Raw genomic sequence first — 24,602 nt, forward strand, 5'->3', positions numbered from 1 at the left:
ATCCCAGGACCCCAGAATCACTGCCTGAGTTGAAGGCAGATGCTCAACCACTGAGCCACCCAGGTGCCCCCAGTTCTTACTGTTCTATCTGAACCAGTTTCCTTAGACAACCAACCTAATCCAAGAAAATGTCAGGCTCTTACATACTTACCGGGATGTTAATGGGAATCATGCCCTGCCCTAGTGTTCTAACTTCAGTATTTGAGTGTTTTCCGGGGATTTTTTTTATAGCTTCTATTCTGTTATTAAGAAAAACTAAGTATATTGTATAGTGAGGAACTCATTATACAACAAAATGTAAAATTCCATAAACTCACTTTCACTTATTGTCATCATTTATCAATTCAGAAAACCAAATTACTTATGAGCCGTGCCGTCTGATGTTACCAACATCCCTGGCAAAAAAGTTACTGTAGATATGACTATTGGCAGCTGGAAAAATCACTAAGGTGCATTTTGATGAGCTGGTACAAACTGGTCTTCTGAAACCTCTGGGAAACAGGGATAAGCTGGCACCCCCAAATGACAGAGGAATCCCAGTTTAGGGTAGTTCCAAAGCTCTCATCCAGCATTCCATCTCCACTGAACAGAGCATTCAGCTTGGCTATCATGTTCTGTTACTATTAGCAAAAGAAAAATAAAATAGAAACGCAACACTAAATTGCCAGTGTCACTTAGTAGAAAGTGTGCCAATTATAGCACAGATCAAAGTAGATTTTTTAATAAAAGGCTTGTGTTTCGGCTTTGATAATTGGAATTTTGTGCTTGGAATGGATCTGCAGTTCTAATGCTTTCCTTGCTTGGTTTTTATTTTTGGCATAATAATTGGCATATGCTGAGAAAGTTGTGTAAGTAGGAAAGACAATAACCCGTCTGTGAGATGACTCAAGGCTGGCACACCTACTAGACCCACATTTGCCTTGGATGCTCTATGCATATTTTTCTCAGAGATAGCAAAGATTTACTGTCACTAGTGAGATGCTAGAACTACTGGGCTCTCAGTGTGGGCAGAAGTCCATGTTTTCCTTCCAGTATAAGTCTCATAGATACCAACTGCGTGTTCATTCGTATGTGTTCATATGCCAGCTCTATAATAACTTGAGAACGAAATTGCAGTAATATTTTCTTTCTGATATATGTACACATGTAGCTTTTGCCCAAGTTATAAAATACACATAAAAATGTGATTAAGATCCTTCAAATGATAAACGTTTGGTAGCATAATCAGGTTACGTCAATCCATTACGAACTGTGCACATGCATACGAATATATCCAAAGCAGAATGTGATAAATATGTATGATATCCAAAAGCTTTTAAACTATCTCCTGCTAAAACTACATCCTTGAAACATTGCAAAGTTTGATCATTTTTGTTGTCAACCTAGCAAATCATGGAATGAATACTACTATCTGTTATTTATATGTACGATGTTAGTAAAACCCCCAAATTCTTGCTGGTTTAGACAGTGAATAGTAGATGTTTTTAAGTTAATGTGACAAGGAGTGTGAATACAAAAGTGAACATGTGGTTTGTGAGTATGGGATGGGGCAAATGCTGGCACAAATGGACAGACAACACGGAACTCATCAGAGATCCTTATCATAACTTATTAAATCAGTAACTAATAAAATGGTTTTCTCACATTTTTACCCTTAAGAAGAGTAACCATAACCTTAGAGATATTTACTGGTTTATCATACACACCAGTTTTCTATTTTAACTGGTAGATGGCTAAAAAATACATATATTCATAAAACCTATGTTAGGTACCTTTACACATAAGTTTGAAGATTATGTGACAAAGGTGACATGAAAGATTAATACCATAATTAAAGGTTTTTAATAAAGTTTCTTGACAGCAGTATGGAATACCTCATAACAAATACAACCAAAATGCTTGATAAATTGTGTGTGAGTTTGTGTATGATAAAATGGGTTATTGAGTTGGTATATGAGTAAGGAATCTTCGGATTCCAGTTACTAAAAAACAATGAAAACAATAATCCAGGATGGTAAGCAAACACTAAGAGACCATTTTTGTTCCAAGGGCCCCTAACACAACCATCTTCCTTGAAATTCATCTCTGACAGCTGCACAGAGTATAAGAAACAAGAGAAGAAGCTTGAACTGACAAAAGGTGAAAAGTCCAATCGGAAAACCAGAATAAAGTATAAGCCCAAAGGCTCCAAGTGAGTGATCAATATTTAAAAAAAAAAAAAACAAATTCAAAATGGATGCACAGAATCTTCCTTTTTTTGGTCTTGCTGTTGGTTGGAAGGGAGAGAAAGTCTCCGCTGTGAATTCATTAACTTAAGCCTGAATTTATGGAAGCCACACTATCACAGCTATATGTCTTTAAAACCCTCAAAAATTACATTTAAACTAGGCTTTGCTTGATGATCTACCCAGGAGATTTGATTTGCTGAAGGAAAGCAACTCTTCTCTAAAGGGCATGAATTCACTCCAGTCTTCAAAGAACCCTCAGAGAGAAAGTTTTAAGGACAATGAGCAGCCCATAGTTAACAAGCTCGAAAATCAGAGAGAAACAAGGCACCATGAATGAGAGCTAGCAAATCTAGAGAAAGTTGAATAAATCTTCAAAGACATAAAATGCTGGATTATTGGACACAGGATGTGTGATTATTGCATATGTTTATATATAAAAGAAGCTTAGAAACATGAGCAAGGAATAAGAGATTACTTTTTTTACAGACTTCTTGTTATGGAATGAATAAACCATGGAGATAAAAGGTACAGCATAGGGATTATAGTTAATGATACAATAATTGTGTTGTACGGCAATAGATGGTACACTTGTGATGAGCATAGTATAAGGTATAGAGTTGTCAAATTACTATGTTGTACCTGAAATTAATATAACATTGTATGTCAACTATGCTTCAATTTAAAAGAAAAAGATTTTTTTTTTTTTTACAAGACCAGGAATTGTTGATCAAGAACCCAAGAGAATCTCTGGAAATAAAAAATATAGCTCCTTAGACTGAAGAGAAAGGGACAAGGAAAAGAAAAGTATGCAAAAGAGATATAGGAGAGATTGGCTCGATACTTGTCTAACTAGAGTTCCAAAAAAAAGATACAAACAAATGGTATTTAGATCAACAGCTGACTTCTTAATGCAATAATTGAAACCAGAAAGCAGTGGGATAATATCTTAAATGCGATGAGAGAAAAAAAAAATTGTTAACTTAGAATTCTAAGACCAGCAAATATACCTTTTAAAAATAACTAAATAAAGACATTTATAGACAATCAAAACCTGAAAAAATTTACTATGATAGACCCTCACTACAGGATTTACTTTAGCCAGAAATAAAATGACACCAGAAGAATTCTTTGATGTATGGGCAGCCCGGGTGGCTCCGCGGTTTAGCACCGCCTTCTGCCCAGGGTGTGATCCTGGAGACCCGGGATCGAGTCCCACGCCAGGCTCCCTGCATGGGGCCTGCTTCTCCCTCTGCCTGTGTCTCTGCCCCTCCTCTCTCTATGTCTCTCATGAATAAATAAATAAAATCTTTAAAAAAAAGAAAAAAAAAGAATTCTTTGATGTAAGAAAGAACAGCTAGCAAAGAAGCACAGAAATCTATTTAAAAATATTAATAATGTCTCATTTGAAAGAACTATAATTGTGGCCCACAAAAGCTTGTATGTTGAAAAAGAGATATGTGGAGATAAAGATTCTAAATCTCTTGTATTATTCAGGAGCAGGATATATTTTTTAAAGATTTTATTTATTTATTCATGAAAGACAGAGAGAGAGAGAGGCAGAGACACAGGCAGAAGGAGAAGCAGCAGGCTCCACGCAGGGAGCCCGATGTGGGACTTGATCCCGGGACTGCAGGATCATGCCCTGGGTGGAAGGCAGGTGCTTAACCGCTGGGCCACCCAGGCGTCCCTCAGGAGCAAGATATTGATTAATGTTAGTCTTTAATTATGTATGTTAAAGTAGCTAGGCTTACCATTAAAGGAAGATAAATAGCTATATGATTCCAACAAACACAGGAGAAAATGGTCATTTTCAGGTAATGATTGTTTATGTTAAATGCTCAGGAAAATATTAGAATCAATAGGAGTTTATAGCTTTGCTAGATACAGAAACAAAATATGAAAGCCAATTTCAAGTATACCTAATAGCACTGTCAGAAAAAGCATTTTTTTCATTTACTTTAGCATGAAAAACTATAAAGGATATAGACTAAATTTAATGAAAACCATGCAAGCCTACTATAAAAAATTAAAACTTCATTAAAATATATTTAAGGAAAAAATGGATGATTTTCCATATCATCCTGAATTAGAAAACAATACTACAAAGATATAGGTTTTCTCCAAACTGATATTTAGAATTAACATAATTCCAGCAAAGACTTCTAGCAACCTAAATGTCTGCTGATGGATAAATGGACAAAGAAAGTGTAGTGTATACATAAAACTGCATATTAGTCTCAACAAAGAGAATCCCACCATACATGATAATATGGATGAACCCTGGCAACATTATGTTGAGTGGAATAAGGCAGTCACAGAAAAATAAATAATGCATGATTCAGCCTATATGATGTATCTAAAATAGTCAAACTCCTAGAGACAGGGAGTAGAATGGTGGTTGCCAGGACCATGGCGGAGGGGTAATGGGAGGTGCTGTTCAGTGGATGTGAAATTTCAGTTATGCAAGATGTATAAGTGCTAGAACTGTGCTGGACAACACTATGTCTAGAATTAGCAATACTGTATTGTACACACTTAAAATTTTGCTGAGAGAGGAGATCTCATGTTAAATGTTCTTACCACAGTTAAAAAGAAAAGTTTTGGTAGATGATTATTAGTTGCAATGCACAGCTCTACAGGCTTTGGGAGGAGGATACTTTTGGCCTGATAACTTACTTAATTCTAGGTTGAGGCAATGGAATTGTTTGGGACATTTTCTTTGTTAGTTTGAGTGAGGTTTCATCTGAAATCGAATGTGCATGCCATGAGTACCTAGGTTTCATGCATGAAAGGTGAGCTCTTACATCACCCCAAAGACTTATGAATAAATCTCCTTTCTTTGGGGAGAAAAAAAATCCCAATAGGATTGTGTGTGTGTGTGTGTGTGTGCGCGCGCGCGCACGCACGCATGTAGGGTATGTATGTATGTGCACATGTGCCTGTGAAAACTTGGCAAGTGGATACAATGACTCATAATAGAGCAAAGGGTCAATAACAGAATATACTCATGAAGTCATGAGAAGGGGGCTGCTTTCTTGGTATAAAGGCTGTTTCTAAGGTCTATGTGATTAAGGAAGTAAGGTGTTGGTGTGTGGATAGATAGATGAGTGCAAAGGAATTAAAGATCCTGTAAACAGGAAGGAAACAATATATAATGGGGGTATTTCAGGTCACAGGGGAAGGTTATTGCCACCGGAATCACTGATAATCCTCTTGGATGAGAAGAAGAAGAAGAAGAAGAAGAAGAAGAAGAAGAAGAAGAAGGAGGAGGAGGAGGAGGAGGAGGAGGAGGAGGAGGAGGAGGAGGAGGAGGAGGAGGAGGAGGAGGAAGAGGAGGAGGAGGAGGAGAAAGAGAAAAAAAAGCAAAGGAAAGTTATTCCTACCTCATGCAAAACAGGAAAATAAATTCTAGGTGCACTACAGATGTACACGTGAAACAGGAAAACTATTAAAAATTTTAAAAGACAATGTAACAATATTTCCATGATCTCAGGGTAGTGAAGAGCTTCTTCACTTACAAAACGGGAAAATTATAAAGTAAAAGACTGATTAATTCTAACTCATCAAAATAAAAATGTACCAGTGAGAGAGTGAAAGACAAGTCACAAACTATAAAAAATATTTGCAATGAAAAAACAGAAAGGATAAGTTCTAATAACATATATGAAACATCCATACACCTCAGAAAGAGAAACACAAACAACCCAGTAGAAAAATAGACAAAGTGTATCAGCATGCATTTCATATGGGAGAAAACAAGAATGGCCAAAACGCTATGAAAAAAATGCTCACATTCATTAGTAATAAAGAACTATGAATTTCAACCACAGTGAGATACCATTTCACACCCACCAGATTGGCAATAGAAAGTAGGACGCAAACAACCGTGATAGCTCTCATTCAGTGCTGATGGAATGTAAAGTGGGACAAACCACTTCATAAAACAATTTGGCACTATCTGTAATGCTGAACATATGCATCCTCTGATGTATATGCCCAGCCTAGATTCTGGGGCCTACAGAACTCCTCACATATGCACCAGAAGACACGTATGAGGTTGTTCCTAACAGCCCTTGCTATTATATCCCAGACAGGAAATCCTCACTGTCCATCAACAGTGGAATGGATAAATCAGTTGTGACATAGACTTAAAACAGAAGGCCATAAAGAAATGAAAATGCAGGAGACCCATCTGCACACATTAACATGAAGAATTCTCATTTTGAATACAAAAAATTGAATCCCAATAAAATATACAGATCATGAATCCATTTAAATGAAATTCAAAAATAAACAAAATTAAACACTTTTATTATACTGAAATGCATTTAAGTCACAAGGGAATGATTATCCCTGAAAAGGGGACATGAGTCAGCCTGGAGTGGACAGAAAGGAAGCAATTGGAAAAGGACTCAAAGGGAGCACTGATGATAATGGTTGTGTCCTAGGCACCAGGTACATATCATTCTTTGCTACTCCTCTTTAAAAGTGTGTACTTTAAAGTGTGCTTATGTACTACAAACTACAGTCAAAATGTTGAGCAAAAGAATTGAGTCACAGACAAGAGGACATTAGCATGATTCTATCATAATGTTTATAGCAAGCAAAAACAAACACAGTCTGAAAACTATCATGAATACAAGGCAATGATCAATACCAAATTCAGATTACTGGTTATGGATTGCCTTGGGTAAAATAAGAGAGATGTGACAGGGGAGGGACACACGCAGGACTTCCTGAGGTTCTAGTAATGTCTCATCTCTGGAGATGGATGGCAAGTACATGTCCTCGAAACAGTTTTCTCTGTGTTAGCATATTATCTTGTAGCCGTTTCACAATAAACTTGTGAAATAAATCTCAACATAAATAAATACTTAATTGAAAAGTAAAGAGTTTTCTGTGGAAGATCCCTTTGGACTAACTATTTTACCTGAATTTTAATGAGAGATTCCAGAAGAAATAAGGCCAAGTCTGGGCTGTGTTCAAGGGTGAGGTGGCAGAGGGGTATGGGTAGTCTGGGAAATTGCACAAACTCTGCTACTCTCCTTCTTCCTAAATGTTCTAATCTCAGCTCCTTTCCCAGGACCTTCAGACACCTGGACTGCTAGGGGCCTAAGGCTTGAGGGTGTTCACAAATGTCCCGCTTGTCCCGCCATAACCAAATGATGGGGTGAAAAGATGAAGAGCTACCTGGCTACCTCAGAAATGTTGCTGACCAAAGACGGTGTGGACCAAAAAGTCGTAACACTACCAGGATGAGAAGGCATTTGCTTGAGAAACTATCCCCTCTCAATTCTTCCCATGTGCCTGTAGTACAGATTAAATAAGGCAGTTGTATGGTAATATAGAGATTATTAAAAACATTCTTCTTGAGGTTTGACAATGGAGCAGTAGATATGTATCTACTACATAGTTGTTAGTCAAAAAAGTATGTTTCAAATAATCAATTGGTATTCATTTAAAACACAATAATGGTCTTATTAAAGTTAAATTTAATACATGCTGTATTTGGAAGTAATTTCTTTACCACCACACAGAAACCTTTCCAGCTGTCCTTTTTTTGTTGCATTGTTGACATTCAGTGGCGAATTAGAAGAATCTCATGATGAAAATGCCCTCCAGCTAGACGTGTGTGGTTATTTTCAATTCAAGCTCAATATTGATGGTCTTCCTACTATATCTCTCATTTTCCCAAATAGATGAATAAATTATAAGTGGAAACCAATTTATCTTCAAAAATTCAAAGGGTAGGCTAGGTACTGCCTAATTTGGAAATGTGAAGAACAGGATTCTTAGTACTTGCAAACAAAAAGTAGTCTTGATTTCCCATGATTTCTCATCAGCTACTACAAAAAATTGTTTCTTATTTGCCTTTCAAATGATGTACTTCTCAGTTTTCTACCTTTCAAATTTTGAGTTTCTTTTGCAGAAGTATTTCTTACTAGTAACATTAAATGTAGCAGAAAATGAAGCTATTACAGGAGAGAGAAGGATCACCTGAGTTGGAGCACAGGGAAAAAACCCCATCTTCATTTCCACTAAAAATGGAATATTTAATGTTGTCTTGTATTGGGTCAGGAGCGACAGCTTTTACAGTCACAACAGAAGTACCTGTAAAAAATTAGGTAAAAAGAGAAAGAACTTTAGGAAAAGAAAATTACAGGCAAAAACAAGAGCAAACACTGGGTATTTATTATTTGCTTACTACATTTTCATTTGTTCATTCAGTGAGTAGTCATTGAGTGTCTTCAGTAAGCCAGATCCCATGCTAGGTGCTACAGAGAGAGTGACAAACAAGTTGGGAAAGATCTCTACCTGATGGTGATTATTAACTAAAAGAAGGAGACAGACAAGAAACCATTAGACAAATACATATTCAGAGTAGATTTCAGATGTGCCAAGTACCCGGGAAGAAAAAAAACAAGGTCACGTGATAGGAAACACTTTTTTTTTTTTTTTAATGTGTAAGAGGCAGACATATATCATTTCAAGGTACAGAGAACAGACTGATGACCAGCATGATAGAAGAATTAGCAAGCACTAATAGAAGCAACAAGACAATTGGTGCGATGAGAACTGAGATTTCACTGGAAGGTTCTCAAGAATCTATTCGGGCTCTAGGTTAGCACTTTGTGGTCTTCGTGTGTAATATCTCATGCCTTTTGCTATTCACCTCCTAAGCAATCACTGATTTACTTTCTATTACTTTGTTTTGCCTCTAAAATTTTATACACATAAAAATTATATAGTTCCTCTTTTGAAAAGCATTATTTTTTTTAGGAATTAAGCATGTTATTCTGTGTATTAAGAGCTCATTCCATTTCTATTGTAGAGTGTGTTCTACTGAATGGACATACCATCATGTGTTGATCCATTTTTCCACATATGGACATTTGGATTGTTTTCAGTTTGGGGCTATTATGAACAAAGCTGCTATGAACATCCACGTATCAATGTTTGTGTGGACACATCTTTTCATTCTTCATGGGTTAACACCTGTAGTGAATGTTTACTCATGTTTAACTTTACAAAAAAACTGTCAAACTGCTTTCCAAAATGGTGCTATACTGTTTTACATCCTGTTAGCAATATATGAGGATTCTAGCTGCTCCACATCCACTGGTATTGTCAGTCTTTTAAATTTTAGTCATTCCAGTGGATGTGTGGTTTTAATTTTAATTTCACTGATGTCTAATGATGTGAATCTTTTCATGTGCTTATTGGTCATTTTCACTCTTTTTTCAGATCTTTGTTCTTGGCTTTCGTTCACTATTTACCTACCACTTCTGAGAAACTTTCTCATAGTTCTTTACTAGTCCTAATCCTTTTATCTTTGGCCTGTAACTTACAGCATCTACTTGGACGCCTATTCAGATAGTGGCCCCTGCCTCTCCTCTTACTGTCATGCTGCCTGGTGAAATGCCACCTATTGGCAAAGGTATGCACGTTGTCCTAAGTGGGAGATGGGAAAGAGGTAGGCTCTGTAGGAGGCTCTCTGGCTGCTGAGTGTGCAGCAGTGGGAGCCTGATTTAGGATGGTGTCAGAAAGGCACAAGAGGAAAAGTAAAAGGAAACATTAGATAGGAACACAAGTGTTGACATGGTGTCAGACATGAGTACAGAGCAGGGATCACTAATTCAGATGCCTTTGGGTAAAAGTGAGAAGTACAGACAAATGAAGGAGCCAGAGACTGTCTGATGTGCTTGAGACACTTAGCTTCAACTCATCACTGCCAGTAGGGAAGGAAACCGGCTTTAAGATGCTTGAAATTCAGGTCTTTTCAAGGGATGCTAAAACATTCATATTTATTTTCATGTGAAATCTCCCAGTTCATAAGTGTCAGAAAATAATTTCATTTAGAGGACAAACATAAGCCATCATATGGGTTGAACAAAACACAGCTGTGGCCTGACCTGAGTCTGCTCATTTACCATCTCTGATAGAGAAGACGAATCTCTCTTTTGTTATCAGCCTCCAGCACTTAGACTGTGGTACATATTTATCATCCATGGACTTTACTGGACATACTTGAAGACCGATCTTATCTTCCTACTAAGTTGGACTAAATTCCATGAAAGCACAGGAGATTCTCTATATATTTGTGTTCTGTATATTTCTGCAACTTTAGATTAGTTTTGCTTCTAAAATTTCATATACTTGAAAATCACAGAGTGCCTGCCTTCTTATGCTTAGCATGCTTTTTTGAGAATCAATCATATTGTTCTGTGTATCAAAAGTTTGTTCCTTTGTATATAATAGGTGCTCAATAAGGTTGAGAAGAAAGGAGGTAATAGAGGAGACAGAGGAAGTAAGGGGTGGAGATGCTCACTTAAGTGTTCTAGCCTGAGAGGGTTGAGAATGCCACTCTGCCTACAGGGCCCTTATAAAGCAGCAGCAATTATTTTTTAAAAATCAGAGGCACTTGAGTGGTGTAGTCGGTCTGACTCTTAGTTTTGGCTTAGGTCTGATCTCAGGGTGTGAGATCAAGCCCCATGTTGGGTTCTGTGCTCAGCATGGAATCTGCTTAAATATCTCTTCCTCTCCTCTGCCCCTCCACACTGTGCTCTCTCACTGAAATAAATAAATAGATCTTTAAAAAATAAATTAAATTAATTTTAAAAATAGCTCCCTGCTATAATACACTACCTGATAGTGGGATTTGCAGTTGTTAAAAAAAAAATAACATCTATTCAAGACCTCTGCTGGGCTTCCACACTGATTCCTACTGTGCAAGCTCCAGGGAACAAACTCAAAAGCCATCCTGCTATAGGTTACAGTAAAAACAATCCCTAAACTAGGACAAATCAATAGATACATTTTTTTTTCTGGATACTTAAAAGGGTTTCACTAAAAAGAAGAGAAGAAAGAAAAGGCCCTAGCACACATAATATTTTCCCCAGGAGCCTTTGCAACATTCAACATTCAAAGACAAATGCCATGATCACCATACGCATTAAAGGAAACACGTATGTGGTACTGCTCACAAAACTGAAAATTTACTGAGAAAAGGCATAAAAAAGAATTCAATATGTAAAAAGAACGGGAAAACCAAAGCTGGATATATTACTCTCTTTAAAAACGTTATGTTTAACATAAACTGTGACAGTTTTAAAATCATTTATTGAGGCTTCCAAATGGTGGTTCTTTTCAAGCCAGATATGAAATCATTTAGTGACAATGTAAAGAATTTTAATTAATCATGGTGGAATCAAGTTGCTGCACATGTTGAGGATCTTTCAAGTTGCATTATAATCCAACGTTTATTTTGTTACATTTTAGGAGACATATTGTTAATACAAAAATGCCTTACATGTTCCTAGGAATATGCCTTCACAGTAGTGCAGTGTGTTTTATCTTTAGTGCTCAATCACAATTCTGTGCTTCCTGATACAATTTAGTTTTTAAACACAGGAAATTTTATTTCAACTGGCTTGTCATATATTCTTAAGAATGGCGGTAAGAAAAGAGAAATAGCTATGCAGGCAAGATGTACAATCTTGCTGATGGTCTTTTCTCCACACTTAGGACGCTTTAATTATATGCCTGATAACAAAAGAAAACATGGAGATTGCTTACAAGTAAAAGACAAGATGAGCACAGAATTGTAAAGAAGAATCACATATGGACTCCCTCATAAAAGGAACAATCTTATCTTTATTGCAAATAAAATGTTCATAATATCAAGTAAAATTGTAGCACACACAGAATTTCATTCAAAATGCTTCATACTAGATGCTAAAGTCAGCAAAGAACTGCAAATGTTTATATATGTTCTTACTCAGATGAAGTTTAAATTTGAGACTGTCCCCCGAAAGAGGAAATAACTGAAGGGCCTTGAATCCTTCTAGGTCTTGGCTTATCATGCACATTTTACTTTATTTATTAAAGATTTTATTTTTAAGTAATATCGACATCCAACATGGGGCTAAAAAGCACAACCCTGAGATCAAGTGTTGCACACTCCACAAACTGAGCCAGCCAGACACCACAGCTTATTGTGCACATTTTATGTCTGTCTGTCTGTCTGTCTGTCTGTATTTGAGAGACAGAGAAAGCAACTACAAGCTAGGGGAGGGGAAGAGGGAGAAGGAGAGAGAGAATCTCAAGCAGACTCCCACTGAGCATGGAGCCTGATGAGGACCTTGATCTCACAACCCTGAGATCATGACGTAAGTTGAAATCAAGAGTTAGATACCCAACTGACTGAGCCACCCAGGTGCCATGTGCACATTTTATTTATTTATTTTTTTTAATTTTTATTTATTTATGATAGTCACAGAGAGAGAAAGAGAGAGGGGCAGAGACACAGGCAGAGGGAGAAGCAGGCTCCATGCACCGGGAGCCCGATGTGGGATTCGATCCTGGGTCTCCAGGATCGTGCCCTGGGCCAAAGGCAGGCGCCAAACCGCTGCGCCACCCAGGGATCCCTCATGTGCACATTTTAAATAAAAGTCTATCTCTGGGCATCTAGAGAAGATTTGCAATTACTGCTCATTTCATACCAAGGTAGAAATGATAAAATGAAAACCAACACTGTACCTCTAATTCCCTTGAACCAAGTGAAACATAAAAACATTTACATTTTCAGCTTTTATGAATTTAAGCCTAACATTGCATGAAAAAGTATAATACATTCAATGTTCTTGTTTTTTCTTCTTTACAAAAATACAGTTGAAAAACTAAGAATATCTACAGCAGCAATGAACTATTTAATAGCAGAATTATGCAAAGATTAATGTTATAAAAATCAATATTCATGGAAGTATTTAGGTAAAATAATAATAAAAACATTCTATTCAGAGCTGTTCATGAGTAAGTACTTCTAGAGTTTTACTTCTGTCATTTCTAAGCAACAAAAGTATTTTCTTATTGATTATTGACTTCATATTTTTTAAAGCATTCGGATGGTTTTGAATCATCCTGCCACTGAAATGCTGAACATATTTCAGTCATTTAAGAAATAAAGTTGGGAGAGACACAGCAAGATGGCTGAATAAAGTCCCCATCCTCATCCTCTATAGACACTGAATGAAAAACGATAGTATATGGCTCAAAAAGCCTTTATGAAAACTCCAGACTAGAAGGGAGTGGTATGATATATTCAAAGGGCTGAAAGAAAAAAACCTGCCACCAAGAATACTATATCCAGAAAAACTGCCCTTCAGAGATGGGAAAGAAATAAAGATCTTCTCAGATTTAAAAAAAAAAAAAAAAAGAAAAAAAAAGGCTGAGAGAGTTCATCACCACGAAACCTGCCTGACAAGAAATGCTAAATGTTTCCAGTTGAGAAAGGAGACTATTAACAATGTGAAAGCATATGGAAATATGAAGCTTTTTGGTAAAGGTAAATATAAAGACAAATAGCAAACAAATCTCACAACACTGTAATGATGGTGTATAAATCACTTTTAATTCTGGTATAAAATTTAAGAGATAAAAGCATAATATAACTATAAAACTATGTGAATAGATAAAAATATAAAAAGATGTAATTTATGAAATCAGTAACATGAAGTGGGAAAGGAACAGATTTTTTAAATGTAATTGAAGCTAAGTTGTTACTAGTTTAAAATAGATTGTTAAAACTATAAGATGTGTTATGTAATCCCCATGGTAACCACAAAGAAAATACCTATGGAAGAATTGCAAAAGGAAATAAGAAGTGTCTCAAAACATGTCACTATGAAAAACCAATGAAACACAAGGGAAGGCAGCAAGAGAAGAAAAGAAGAATAAGATCAGAAACATACAGAAAACAATTTAAAAATGGCAGTAATAAGTCCTTTCTTGTCAGTAATTTTTAAACATGTAAATCAATGAAATTCTCCAATCAAGAATCATGGAATGGGGCAGCTTGGATGGCTCAGCGATTTAGCGCCGCCTTCAGCCCAGGGCCTGACCCTGGAGACCCAGGATTGAGTCCCACATCAGGCTCCCTGCGTGGAGCCTGCTTCTCCCTCTGCCTGTGTCTCTGCCAATCTCTCTCTCTCTCTCTCTCTCTCTCTCTCTCTGTCTCTGTCTCTCATGAATAAATAAAATATAAAAAAAAAAAGAATCATGGAATGGCTGAATGGATTAAAAAAACCAAGATCCAAGTACAAACTGCCACCAAGAAACTCATGTTAGATATACAGACAGACATAGGTTGCAGGAGGAAAGATGGAAAGAGATATTCCATGCAAATAGTATCCAAGAGACAACAAAGGTGGTTATACTTACATCAGACAAAATAGAGTTTAAGTCAAAAACTGTCATGAGATAAAGACAGAGTTATATAAAAGGTTTTTTTTTTCACCAGGAAGATCAAGAAATTATAAATATATGTGCAACTAATAGCAGAGCATCAAAATATATAAAGAAAACGATGACAGAATTGAAGGGAGAAATAGATAGTAACACAGTAATAGTAGAAGATTTCAATACCTCACTTTCAATAATGGATAGGTCAACCAGACAAAAGATCAATAAGATAACAGAGAACTTGAATAATATTATAGATTAATTGGACCTAACAGACATACACAGAACCCTCCACCCAACAAAAGTAGAATACACATTCCCAAGTATATTACACATTCCCATATATATCCTCAAGTGCACATAGAACACTCTACAGGATAGATTACATATTAGGGCACCACACTACTGTTAACAAATTTAATAATATTAAAATCATACCAAGTATCTTTTCTACGATGGAATGAAAGTAGAGATCAATAGCAATGGAAAACTGGAATACTCATAACACATGGAAATTAAATAACACACTCTTAAACAATTAGTAGGCCAAGGAAGAAATCTATAAGGTAATTAGATATTATCTTGAGACAAATGAAACAAAAGCACAACATACCAAACGTGGGCTATAGCAAAAGCAATACTAAGAGGGACTTTTACAGCCATAAATGTCTACATTAAAAAAAGAAGAAAGAGAGGCACCTGGGTGGCTCAGTTGGTTAAGCAACCAACTCTTGATTTTAGCTCAGGTCATGATCTCAAGGTCCTGGGATCGAGCCCCACATCTGGCTCTGTGTTCAATGGGGAGTCTACTTGAGGATTCTCTCTCTCTCTCTCTCCCTCTAGATCTCCCTCCCTCTCTTCTTCCCTCCTTCTCTCTCTCTCTCTGTTAAATAGATCTTTGAAAAAAAAGGAAGAAAAAGAAAGACTGCAAATCAATAACTTAACTTTACACCTCAAGAAACTAAAAAAAGGAACAAACTAAAACCAAAGCTAGCAGAAAGAAAAAAATAATAAATATTAGAACAGAGATAAGTGGAATAGAGAGGAAAAAAACAAGAGGAAAAAAATCAGTAAAACTAAGAATTTTTTTTAAATCAGCAAAATTGACAAATTCTTAGCCTCGATAAAAAAGGTAAGAAGCCTCAAATTACAAATATCAGAAATGAAAAAGGAGATATTACAAATGATGCCACAGAAATAAAAAATATCATGAGACTACTACAAACAATGACACACCAACAAATAAGACAACCTAGGAGAAAAGAATACATTTCTGGACACACACATTCTATTAAATCTGAAGAAAGAGAAAAATCTGAATAAATATATAAATGGTAAGGAGATTGAATCAATAATCAAAAACCTTCCCATAAAGAGAACCAGATGGTTTCACTGGTGAAAACCAATCTTTCATTAAAGATTAACACCAATCTTTCTCAAACTCTTCCAAAAATTGAAGACAACACTTGCAAATTTATTTTATAAGGCCAGCATTACTCTGATACCAAAACGAGAGACACCACAAGGAACCTATAATCTAGATGCAAAGATCCTCAATTCAATACTAGTAAACTGTACATTAAAAGGATCGTAAGTCATAACAGTATAGGATTTATTCCTGGGATGCAATGATGGTTCAATGTTTAATGTATGAAATTCAATCAATCAATGCACCTTAACAGAATAAAGTATAAAAATCACCTCAATACATCTCAATACATGCAGAAAAAGAATTTGGCAAAATTCAACACACTCATGATAAACACACTCAGTAAACTAGGAACATAAGGCAATTAGCATACATCATAAATAAAGGCCATAGAAGAAGAGCCCATAGCTCTAACAACCTACTCAACAGTGAGAGCAAAAGGCTTTTCATCCAGGAATAAGGCAAGGATGCCCACTTTCACCACTTCTATGCAGCATAGTACTGAAAGTCCTAGCCAGAGAAATCAGGCTTTGAAATTAAAAGCACCAAAATTGGAAAAAAAAAAAAAAAAAGAAAAGGATAAAATGATTCTTGTATTTAGTGACATGATCTTATATACATAGAAAATGCTATAGATTACTCACACACACATACACATGGACACACACACTCACACACTCACACTGCTAGAACTGATAAATGAATCCAGCAAAGTTGTAGAATACAAAATCACCACACAAAAATCAGTTGTGAAAAAAAATTCAGTTGTGTTTCTATGCACTAACAGTGCATGATCTAGAAAAGAAATTAGGAAAACAATCCCATTTACAGTAGCATGGAAAAAAATTAAGATAAACTTAATCAAGGAAGTGAAATGGAAAAATATTGTGTTCATGGAGTAGAAGACTCACTATTATTGAAATGTTCACACCACCCAAAACAATCTATAGAATCAGTGCAATCCATATCAAAATCCCAAGGCATTTTTTACAGAAATAGAAAAAAAACTTTTAAAACTCATATGGAATCTTAAATGACTCTAACAGCCAAAACAATCCTAAGGAAAAGAAAGCTGGAAGCTTCACACTTACTAACTTCAACAGTACAGACTTACAGTAATCAAAACAATCTTGGCATTAAGATATTTAGAGACCAATGGAACAGAATAGAGATTCCAGAAAAAAACCATCATGCATATTTTCAAATGATCTTGGCAAAGGTGCCAATGCTACACAGTGGGGATAGGTTAGTCTCTTTAACAAATTGTATTGTATATCCACATTCAAAAGAATGTATTTGGACTTTTACTTTACCACATATTCAAAAATTAAGTCAAAATGGATTAAAGACCTAAATGTAAGACATGAAACTGTAAATATCCTAGAAGAGAAGTTTCAGGGGGAAAGCTTCATGACCTTGGATTTGGCAATAATTTATTGGATATCACAGTAAAAATACAGGTAGCAAAAGCAAAAAAACAGATGAATGGGACTACATCAAAATGAAAAGTTTCCACACAATAAAACAAACCATCAACAGAGTGAAAATCAACCTATGAAAAGGGGGTTTTCAACCTATGAAAAGAAAACCTATGAAAAATATTTGCAAACTGTGCATGTGATAATGAGTTAATCTACAAAATACACAAGGTACTCCTACAACTCAAGAGCAAAAAAAATTTTTTTTAATGAACAAAGGACTTGAATAGACATTCCCCCAAAGAAAACAAAAATGACCAACAGGTTTTTAAAAAGATGCTTAACATCACTCATCATCAGGGAAATGCAAATCAAAACCACAATGAGGTATCACTTCACATCAGTTAGGATGGCCACTATAAAAGAAAAATAAAAACAAGAAAATAACAAGTATTGGTAAAGATATGAAGAAATTGGAATCTTTGGACACTGTTGGTAGGTGTTACAAAATGATGTACCCAGTATGGAACACAATATAAAAGTTCCTCTAAAAATTAAAATTAGAGCTGTCATATGATCCAGAAATCCCACTGGGTATATATCCAGAGAACTGAAAATAGGCTCTCAAAGAGATGTCAGCACATCCATGTTCACTGCAATATTTCTTATAATAGCCAAGAGATAGCAATAACCTAAATGTCCTTTGATGGATGGATGAGTGGATAAAGAAATGTGGTATACACATATAGTAAAGTATTATTCAGTCTTTAAAAAGAAGGAAATCCTGGGGTGCCTGAGTGGCTCAGTTGGTTAAGCATCCTACTTTTGATTTTGGCTCAGGTCATGATCTCAGAGTCTTGGGCTTTGCCCTCAGCCAGGAGTCTGCTTGAGATTCTCTCTCTCTCTCCCTCTATCCCTCCCCCACCTCCTCCAATCCAGGTCATGCACCCTCTTTTTCTCAAATAAATAAATATTTTTTTAAAATAAGGAAATCCTGTTATAGGCACTGATGAACCTTGATTTCTTCAATAACTCAGTTACAAAAAGACAATACTTCATTACTCCACTTATATGAGGTATCTAAAGTAGCCCTACACTTAGAAGCAGAAAGTAGAATGGCGATTGAGGGGGCTGGAGGAAGAGGAAAGATCTGTCGTTCAGTGAGTATAGAGTTTTAGTTTTGAAAGATGAAAATGCTCTAGAAATCCATTGCACAACGATGAAGTTATCACTTCTGTACAGTGCACTTAAAAATGGCTACTTATGATGGTAAATCTTGTTATGAATTTCTTACCACAATGAATAAAAGGAAGAAAAGTTGATTTTTTTCTGTCCCACCTTCCCATCATCAAAAAATGACGGAACATATGTTACTAAAGCTTTCCAAACAATTCACCCCTGAGATGAGACAAAGCATGGAAAATCTCAAAATAAATAATTTTCCATAATCTGTGAACAGATGAAAACCATGTTTTAAGACATAAATGGTTTGCAATCTTGAACACATTTGCTTTTGCGAACACCTGAGGAAATAATAGAGGAAGCTACACAAAGTGCTTATTGACCTTTCGTGAGCTTTAGGAAAAGAGAGATGTGGAAGAAAGCCAGCAGAGAATTAATACATGAAATGAGAAGTAAACAAAATTAAGTCTGAAAGTATTTTTAATGGGATTACAGATTTTAGTGGCCAAATATTTTAAAAGAAGGATTATCTATAAATGGATTCAATCGTTTGAAATTCACTCATAGCAACTCAGGGATAGGTGGGTGCTGAAGTGATCCCTTGACGTTCCTACAACCTCTCTAATTCTGTGCTTTACAGAAGATTTTATTTATTTAAAGCATGAGCTTGAGAGTTTTCAGTGTTGCTTCAATATTGGATCAGACTCCAAATCTTGTCTGTGGACCCGATGCTGCTAAATCTCCCCTAATTTGCCAGTGATTCCCTGTCTAGTCTGCATCCCTAGGTTGCTGACCAGACTTCAAATTCCCATCATTTTCAAGGGCTATCCTTTTTCTCCTTTGCAGCTCCCAAGCCAGCCTGAATCCAGAGCCTGCACATGTCCAGAAAGAAAGGTTGCACAATTTTTCCAAACAAATGATTCTCGACTTTGGTTGTTAGATACCCAGCATATTTCCAATTACTTCAAGAAACAACGCAAATGCCTCAAAAAAAAAAATCTTAAAAATATGCTTTACTTAGATTAAAGAAATGCCTTTTAAGATGTTTTTAGCTGCCACATAATGATTACTCTAATAAACTATTTTAATGATTCCATTTGATTGTCATAGCTTTAGGGAGATGTATTGCTGACCTTAAAATACATGAATCCGAAACCAGGGTTCAACATCCAGAAATGATAGATGCTAATTGAAAACAAAAAGGAAAGAAAGGAAATTCTGATATTTCTAAGTGTTTTATTCTGGTTTGTACTCAAATATAAATGACGTATCTTGGTAAACCTCACAGTGCTATAATCACAAATATCCAAATCTCTTCCAGCTTTCAAAAACAAAACAAAATGCCCCTCTGATCCTCAGGGCTCCTCAAGCTATTGGCACGTTCCTTTGTCACCCTTCATGGCCAAGCCTTGTGAAAACAGACTGAACTCGCCACCCCCACTTTGCTCTACATTTCACTGTATTTTGGCTTCTAAAATAAAGTTCTAGACACTTCATTCTCCCTACTGTTTACCATCCTCTCCAAAGTTGCTAAATTCTATTTGGCTGCACACAGTTTCTGTAAGCAGCCACAGATGACTCTGGAGTGCATTTAGGTGGTCTCAGCTCTTGGTCTCTCTTCTTGGCCAAATCCTGAACGGTTTCACCAAAGCAAACTTATTTTTCAGAGCTTCCTTTCTGGACTCTCCCACCTTCTTATGTTGCCAATTGTGTCATTTTCTCTTACTGTCTTGTCCTTTATATTTGATGCATGGACTTATCTTTTCAGACAGGCCTTCCTTTTTACTGTGTTCTCACCTCCTTATACCGAGGTGGCATCCTCAGATCATCTCAGGCAATACTCCTCAGTTCCATGGATGAGAGGTTCTTTGAGCGCTGGGTGACAGCCCACCACCTCATGCACTTCTGCTTTGGGAACAGACCTCCAACTGAGCTAGTTGTCACCTTTTAGACCTTATCTTACCTAATCTCTGCTGCAAATCAGAAGTTGTTGGCCACTTCCTGCTTCTTAAATGTGTCACTTTCCTGCTCCCCTACCACAACCCTCCAAGGAATTGTCACGGGTGCACATGCCAGCCCATCCACCTCAGTCTCCTTGGCAGATGCATTACTTCAACCTCTGTAAGATATTATCATTACTTTGGATTTCTTCCAGGCCCTCTCTCCACCCCTACCCTTGGCTTGCATGCATAATTACATGGGAGTTTTTACCAATTCACAATGTCTGGTGTATCTTCAAGAATCTCATTTAATTGCTTGGGGCTAGGGATGTCTGGGTAGCAGTAATTTTTAAAAGCTCCCCAGGTATCTCTACATGTGGATTACCATAGTACCCTCCTAACTCAGATCTCTCCCCAGCTTTCACAAGACATCCAAAGTCAGCTGTTTTATCACTTTTTTGGTAATTTAGAGGCCATTAACATTGCACTAAAAAGCTCATGAGAGCCTCTTCAACTGTTTAGGATTAAAAAACAATTTTCTGATTATGAGCTTGGCTTCCTGTGTCCTTTCTCCTAGAAAGAGAGACCAAGTTATCCTGGCATGATCATCGTCATCCACATGGCAATCAAAAACTGACATTCTGATCTACACATCAGTCTCCTTTATATTGGTTAGTAAGTCCAAATCCTGGGAGAAGAACTCCTCAGTTTGTTAATAAGATAAGGCCTTGAGCCTATAATGGCTGAGGCCCAGATATGAGACTGGGGTTAATATGCAAAGATGAAAGCTGGCTTATGAGGTGTTTATCTTTTTTTTAATTAAAAAAAAATTAAAGATTTTATTTATTTATTTATTGATAGGGAAAGAGAGAGAGCAAGCACAAGCAGGGGGAGCAGCAGAGGGAAAGGGGAAAGCAGCGCCCTCCCCCCCAACTGAGCAGGGAGCCCAACATGGCCTTGATCCCAGGACCCTGAGATCACAACGTGAGCCAGAGGCAGACACTTAACTGACCCATCAGCACTCCTTCTTTTTTAAAAAGATTTATTTTTATTTATTTGAGAGAGACAGACAGAGGGAAGTAGGGGGAGGGAGAGAATCTCAAGCAGACTCCCCCCTGAGCATGGACCTCAAGACTGGGCCTGACTTGGCGGCTCAATCTCATGACCCTGAGATTATGACCTGAGCCAAAAACAAGAGCTGAGGCTTAACCAACTGGGACACCCAAGTGCTCTGAGATGTTTATCTTCTTCTGAGCCAGCTGACCCTGCCTAAGGCAGTCTTCTCTATCTCCTCCAAAGCTATCTTAGTCTTAGGTAAGGTGATGAAATTCCATACTGTTTGGAAACGGTTAGATAGCATTCATTCCAATGAGTTTCATTCTACATAGAAGACTGGCCTTAAATAAAATAATGAAAAAGGGATGACAGGGAATAATTGCTTCTCTCTCTTTTTTTTTTTCATGATCATAAAAATGTATATGTTGGGGCCTGTCCCAAAGTCATTGATAACATAGATTATGGGAACTCTTCTAAAATTATGAGAATTTTGTCACCTTGGAAAGTCTAATTGTTATCTTGTTTGGAGAGAGAATGGAGCAGAATGGAATGGTAGGGCTTTAAAAAATTCTAAGTATTTTACCATTGTTACAGAATTGTTGTGTAATAACTGGTTGCTCTGGTAAGAATTTACACTTGGTGAAATTTAGAGAATTCTATAAAGGATTTGAGACAGAAGGAGGATAGTAATAAGAAGAATAAAAACAATGACTAGCATATTCTATGACTTCATTTAATCCTTACAGGAGCCCTGCGAGGAAATCCTTATCCCCTCCACTTTTAGGAGGAGAAAGAGAGCTCTTATACTGTGAGTGTGACCCATGTAGCTACACTAACTTCCATCACACCATACTCTACATATATGTGCCCAGCTTACCAAGAGTAAGAGCTAAAATTTAATGGATCAATTGCCAAAAGGCTAGAAGAAGGGGCTGTCCTCTGAACCATCAGAATCAGGTTTGTTTATGATACAAAATTAAATATAGATAATTGACTACTTAGAATGCCCCTATGGATCATCATGTTTTAATTTTATCTCAAGCTCTTTAAGGTCTGAGTTTTTACTTTTAATCACAGTATCAATACAATTCATAATTTCATTTTCTTCCCCTCTTAGCCACTACAGGAAATGCACGAAGTTGTGAATTGTCCACACTGGGAATCGTGACCTCAGGATACCCAAAGCACTGGGAGTGAAGCAAGAAATAAATGCTGGCTTCTGGAAGGTTCATTTAAATTACCTAATGGATTGAAACAAGCAAGTGGTTGATTTTTCACTTCAAAAAATTCAGGACAGTTAGATTTCTCCTCATCTGGGTTGAAGAGGAACAATGGCAAGAGTAAAAAGAGGGGAATCACTTGGATTTCAACTCTTTCTTTCATGTTGCTATACGGGCAGCCTCTCTCTTACAGGCAAATGGTATCCTGGAGAGTGACTCTTTCTTTAAGTGCACATATCATGACCAACTCTTAAAGAAACTTTACCTATGAAGGATCTGCTTTTCAAATGGAAACTATGTACTGAACTATATATTATTTTAAGCAGTTGATGTTAAATTTAATGTTGTTAGTAGATGAAGGCAATGTTAACCAAAATTCAAACCTGTGGGCTTTCCAAGAAAGAAACGTTAAATAAATATAAATACATTAGAGTCATTTGTTTCAACTTTTTGAAAGATTTTATTTTTTTTAAGATTTTATTTATTTGTTAGTATTAGAGATAGAGAGAGGGAGAAGGAGAAGCAGAGAGCCCTACATGGAGCTCAATCTCAGGACCCCAGGATCATGACCTGAAAGGAAGGCAGATGCTTAACTGACTGAGCCACCCAGGTGTCCCTTAGCTTTTTATTTTCTTAAAAGAATATTTAAAAGTAAAAATTAGTTTGGGATGATGAAAATTTATGATAAAAAAATAATTCATTCAGGATGTCAAGTGATACCCACTGATAGGATCTGAATAACCCACAGAAAATTTAAACTTCCAATAGGCACATATTTTTAAATTTGAAAATAAAATTAAAAATTGAACACATATTTGGGAGGAAATAATGCTGGAAGCTATAAAACCTTATTTATTAATTAATTTATATCAAGGCCACACTAGCACTAATCAACAGATTTACAGTCTTTTAAAACCACTGGAATTCAAAAGCAAAAAGAAAAAAATCACCTTCTGGTGCCTATGATATAATCCAACGGTCTGAACTGAATTTAGGTCCAGGCAAAGCTCTGGTCAGCTTGAAATGTCAATCAATATGTTGTGCACCTTGTCACTGTTATTCACAGCAGCTTAGGAAATCCAACTGTAGGTTAGTTGTATCTAATCAAATTCAATAGTTCCTTTTTTTTTTAAAGATTTATTTATTTATTTATTTATTTATTTATTTATTTATTTATTTATGATAGAGAGAGAGAGAGGCAGAAACACAGGCAGAGGGAGAAGCAGGCTCCATGCCGGGAGCCCGATGTAGGACTCGATCCCGGGACTCCAGGATCGCGCCCTGGACCAAAGGCAGGCACCAAACTGCTGAGCCACCCAGGGATCCCCAATTCAATGGTTTCTTAACTGTCATCTTTTCCTTTTCTCTTTCTCCTTCCTATTCTATGGGTAATGTTTAGCTCCTTTCTCAATTTAGACTTTATGTCCTTTACACATGTCACAGTGTAGGTCCCAACCGTTGTTTCAGTCGTCTTGATATGTATACCTACCTGAATGTTTATGGATTCCATATGCTTGTGGTACTGCCAGCAGTATTTCTAGTCATCTTTATGAGCAAGATTTAATAAATTGATTTTTTGGAGTGTTAAGGTCTATTAAGATAACTGTCAAATTTAATTCAATAATTCTAAGTACAAGAGGACTAAGAAGAACAATTCTGATCAGAGGTCAAAGAAAACACAATGGTGTGGACAGCTGGATGAAGGCTTCCCATCCATTTATTCATTAGCTTTTCTGATTTAATCTCAAATAGGAGGCCCGTCATCAGAGGTAAGAAAGTAATTTGGTCCTCACTGTCTCCAGCCCTAACTTTTATCTCGGACTCGTTACTCTTAACCTTACTGACTAATCCCGATTGTGATGGCTGCGAGTGGACTGAAGGTGTACAGA

At 36.6% G+C, this 24,602-nt stretch overlaps 1 protein-coding gene and 1 long non-coding RNA gene across 2 annotated transcripts in view; one reads left to right on the forward strand and one right to left on the reverse strand.

The window, feature by feature from the left end:
- Positions 1-24,602, reverse strand: part of DCHS2 (dachsous cadherin-related 2) — a 226,007-nt gene that overhangs the window by 25,853 nt on the left and 175,552 nt on the right. The window contains exon 14 of the mRNA XM_077844431.1: positions 8,226-8,339. Within this exon, the coding sequence (XP_077700557.1) occupies positions 8,226-8,339 (114 nt within the window). The remainder of the gene's footprint in view (positions 1-8,225; positions 8,340-24,602) is intronic.
- LOC144281673 (uncharacterized) lies at positions 22,128-23,145 on the forward strand. Its single transcript, XR_013350102.1, has 2 exons — positions 22,128-22,450; positions 22,611-23,145. It is a non-coding gene; the product is annotated as an uncharacterized LOC144281673 (long non-coding RNA).

The sequence above is a fragment of the Canis aureus genome, chromosome 13, assembly GCF_053574225.1.
Source record: "Canis aureus isolate CA01 chromosome 13, VMU_Caureus_v.1.0, whole genome shotgun sequence".
NCBI lineage: Eukaryota > Metazoa > Chordata > Mammalia > Carnivora > Canidae > Canis > Canis aureus.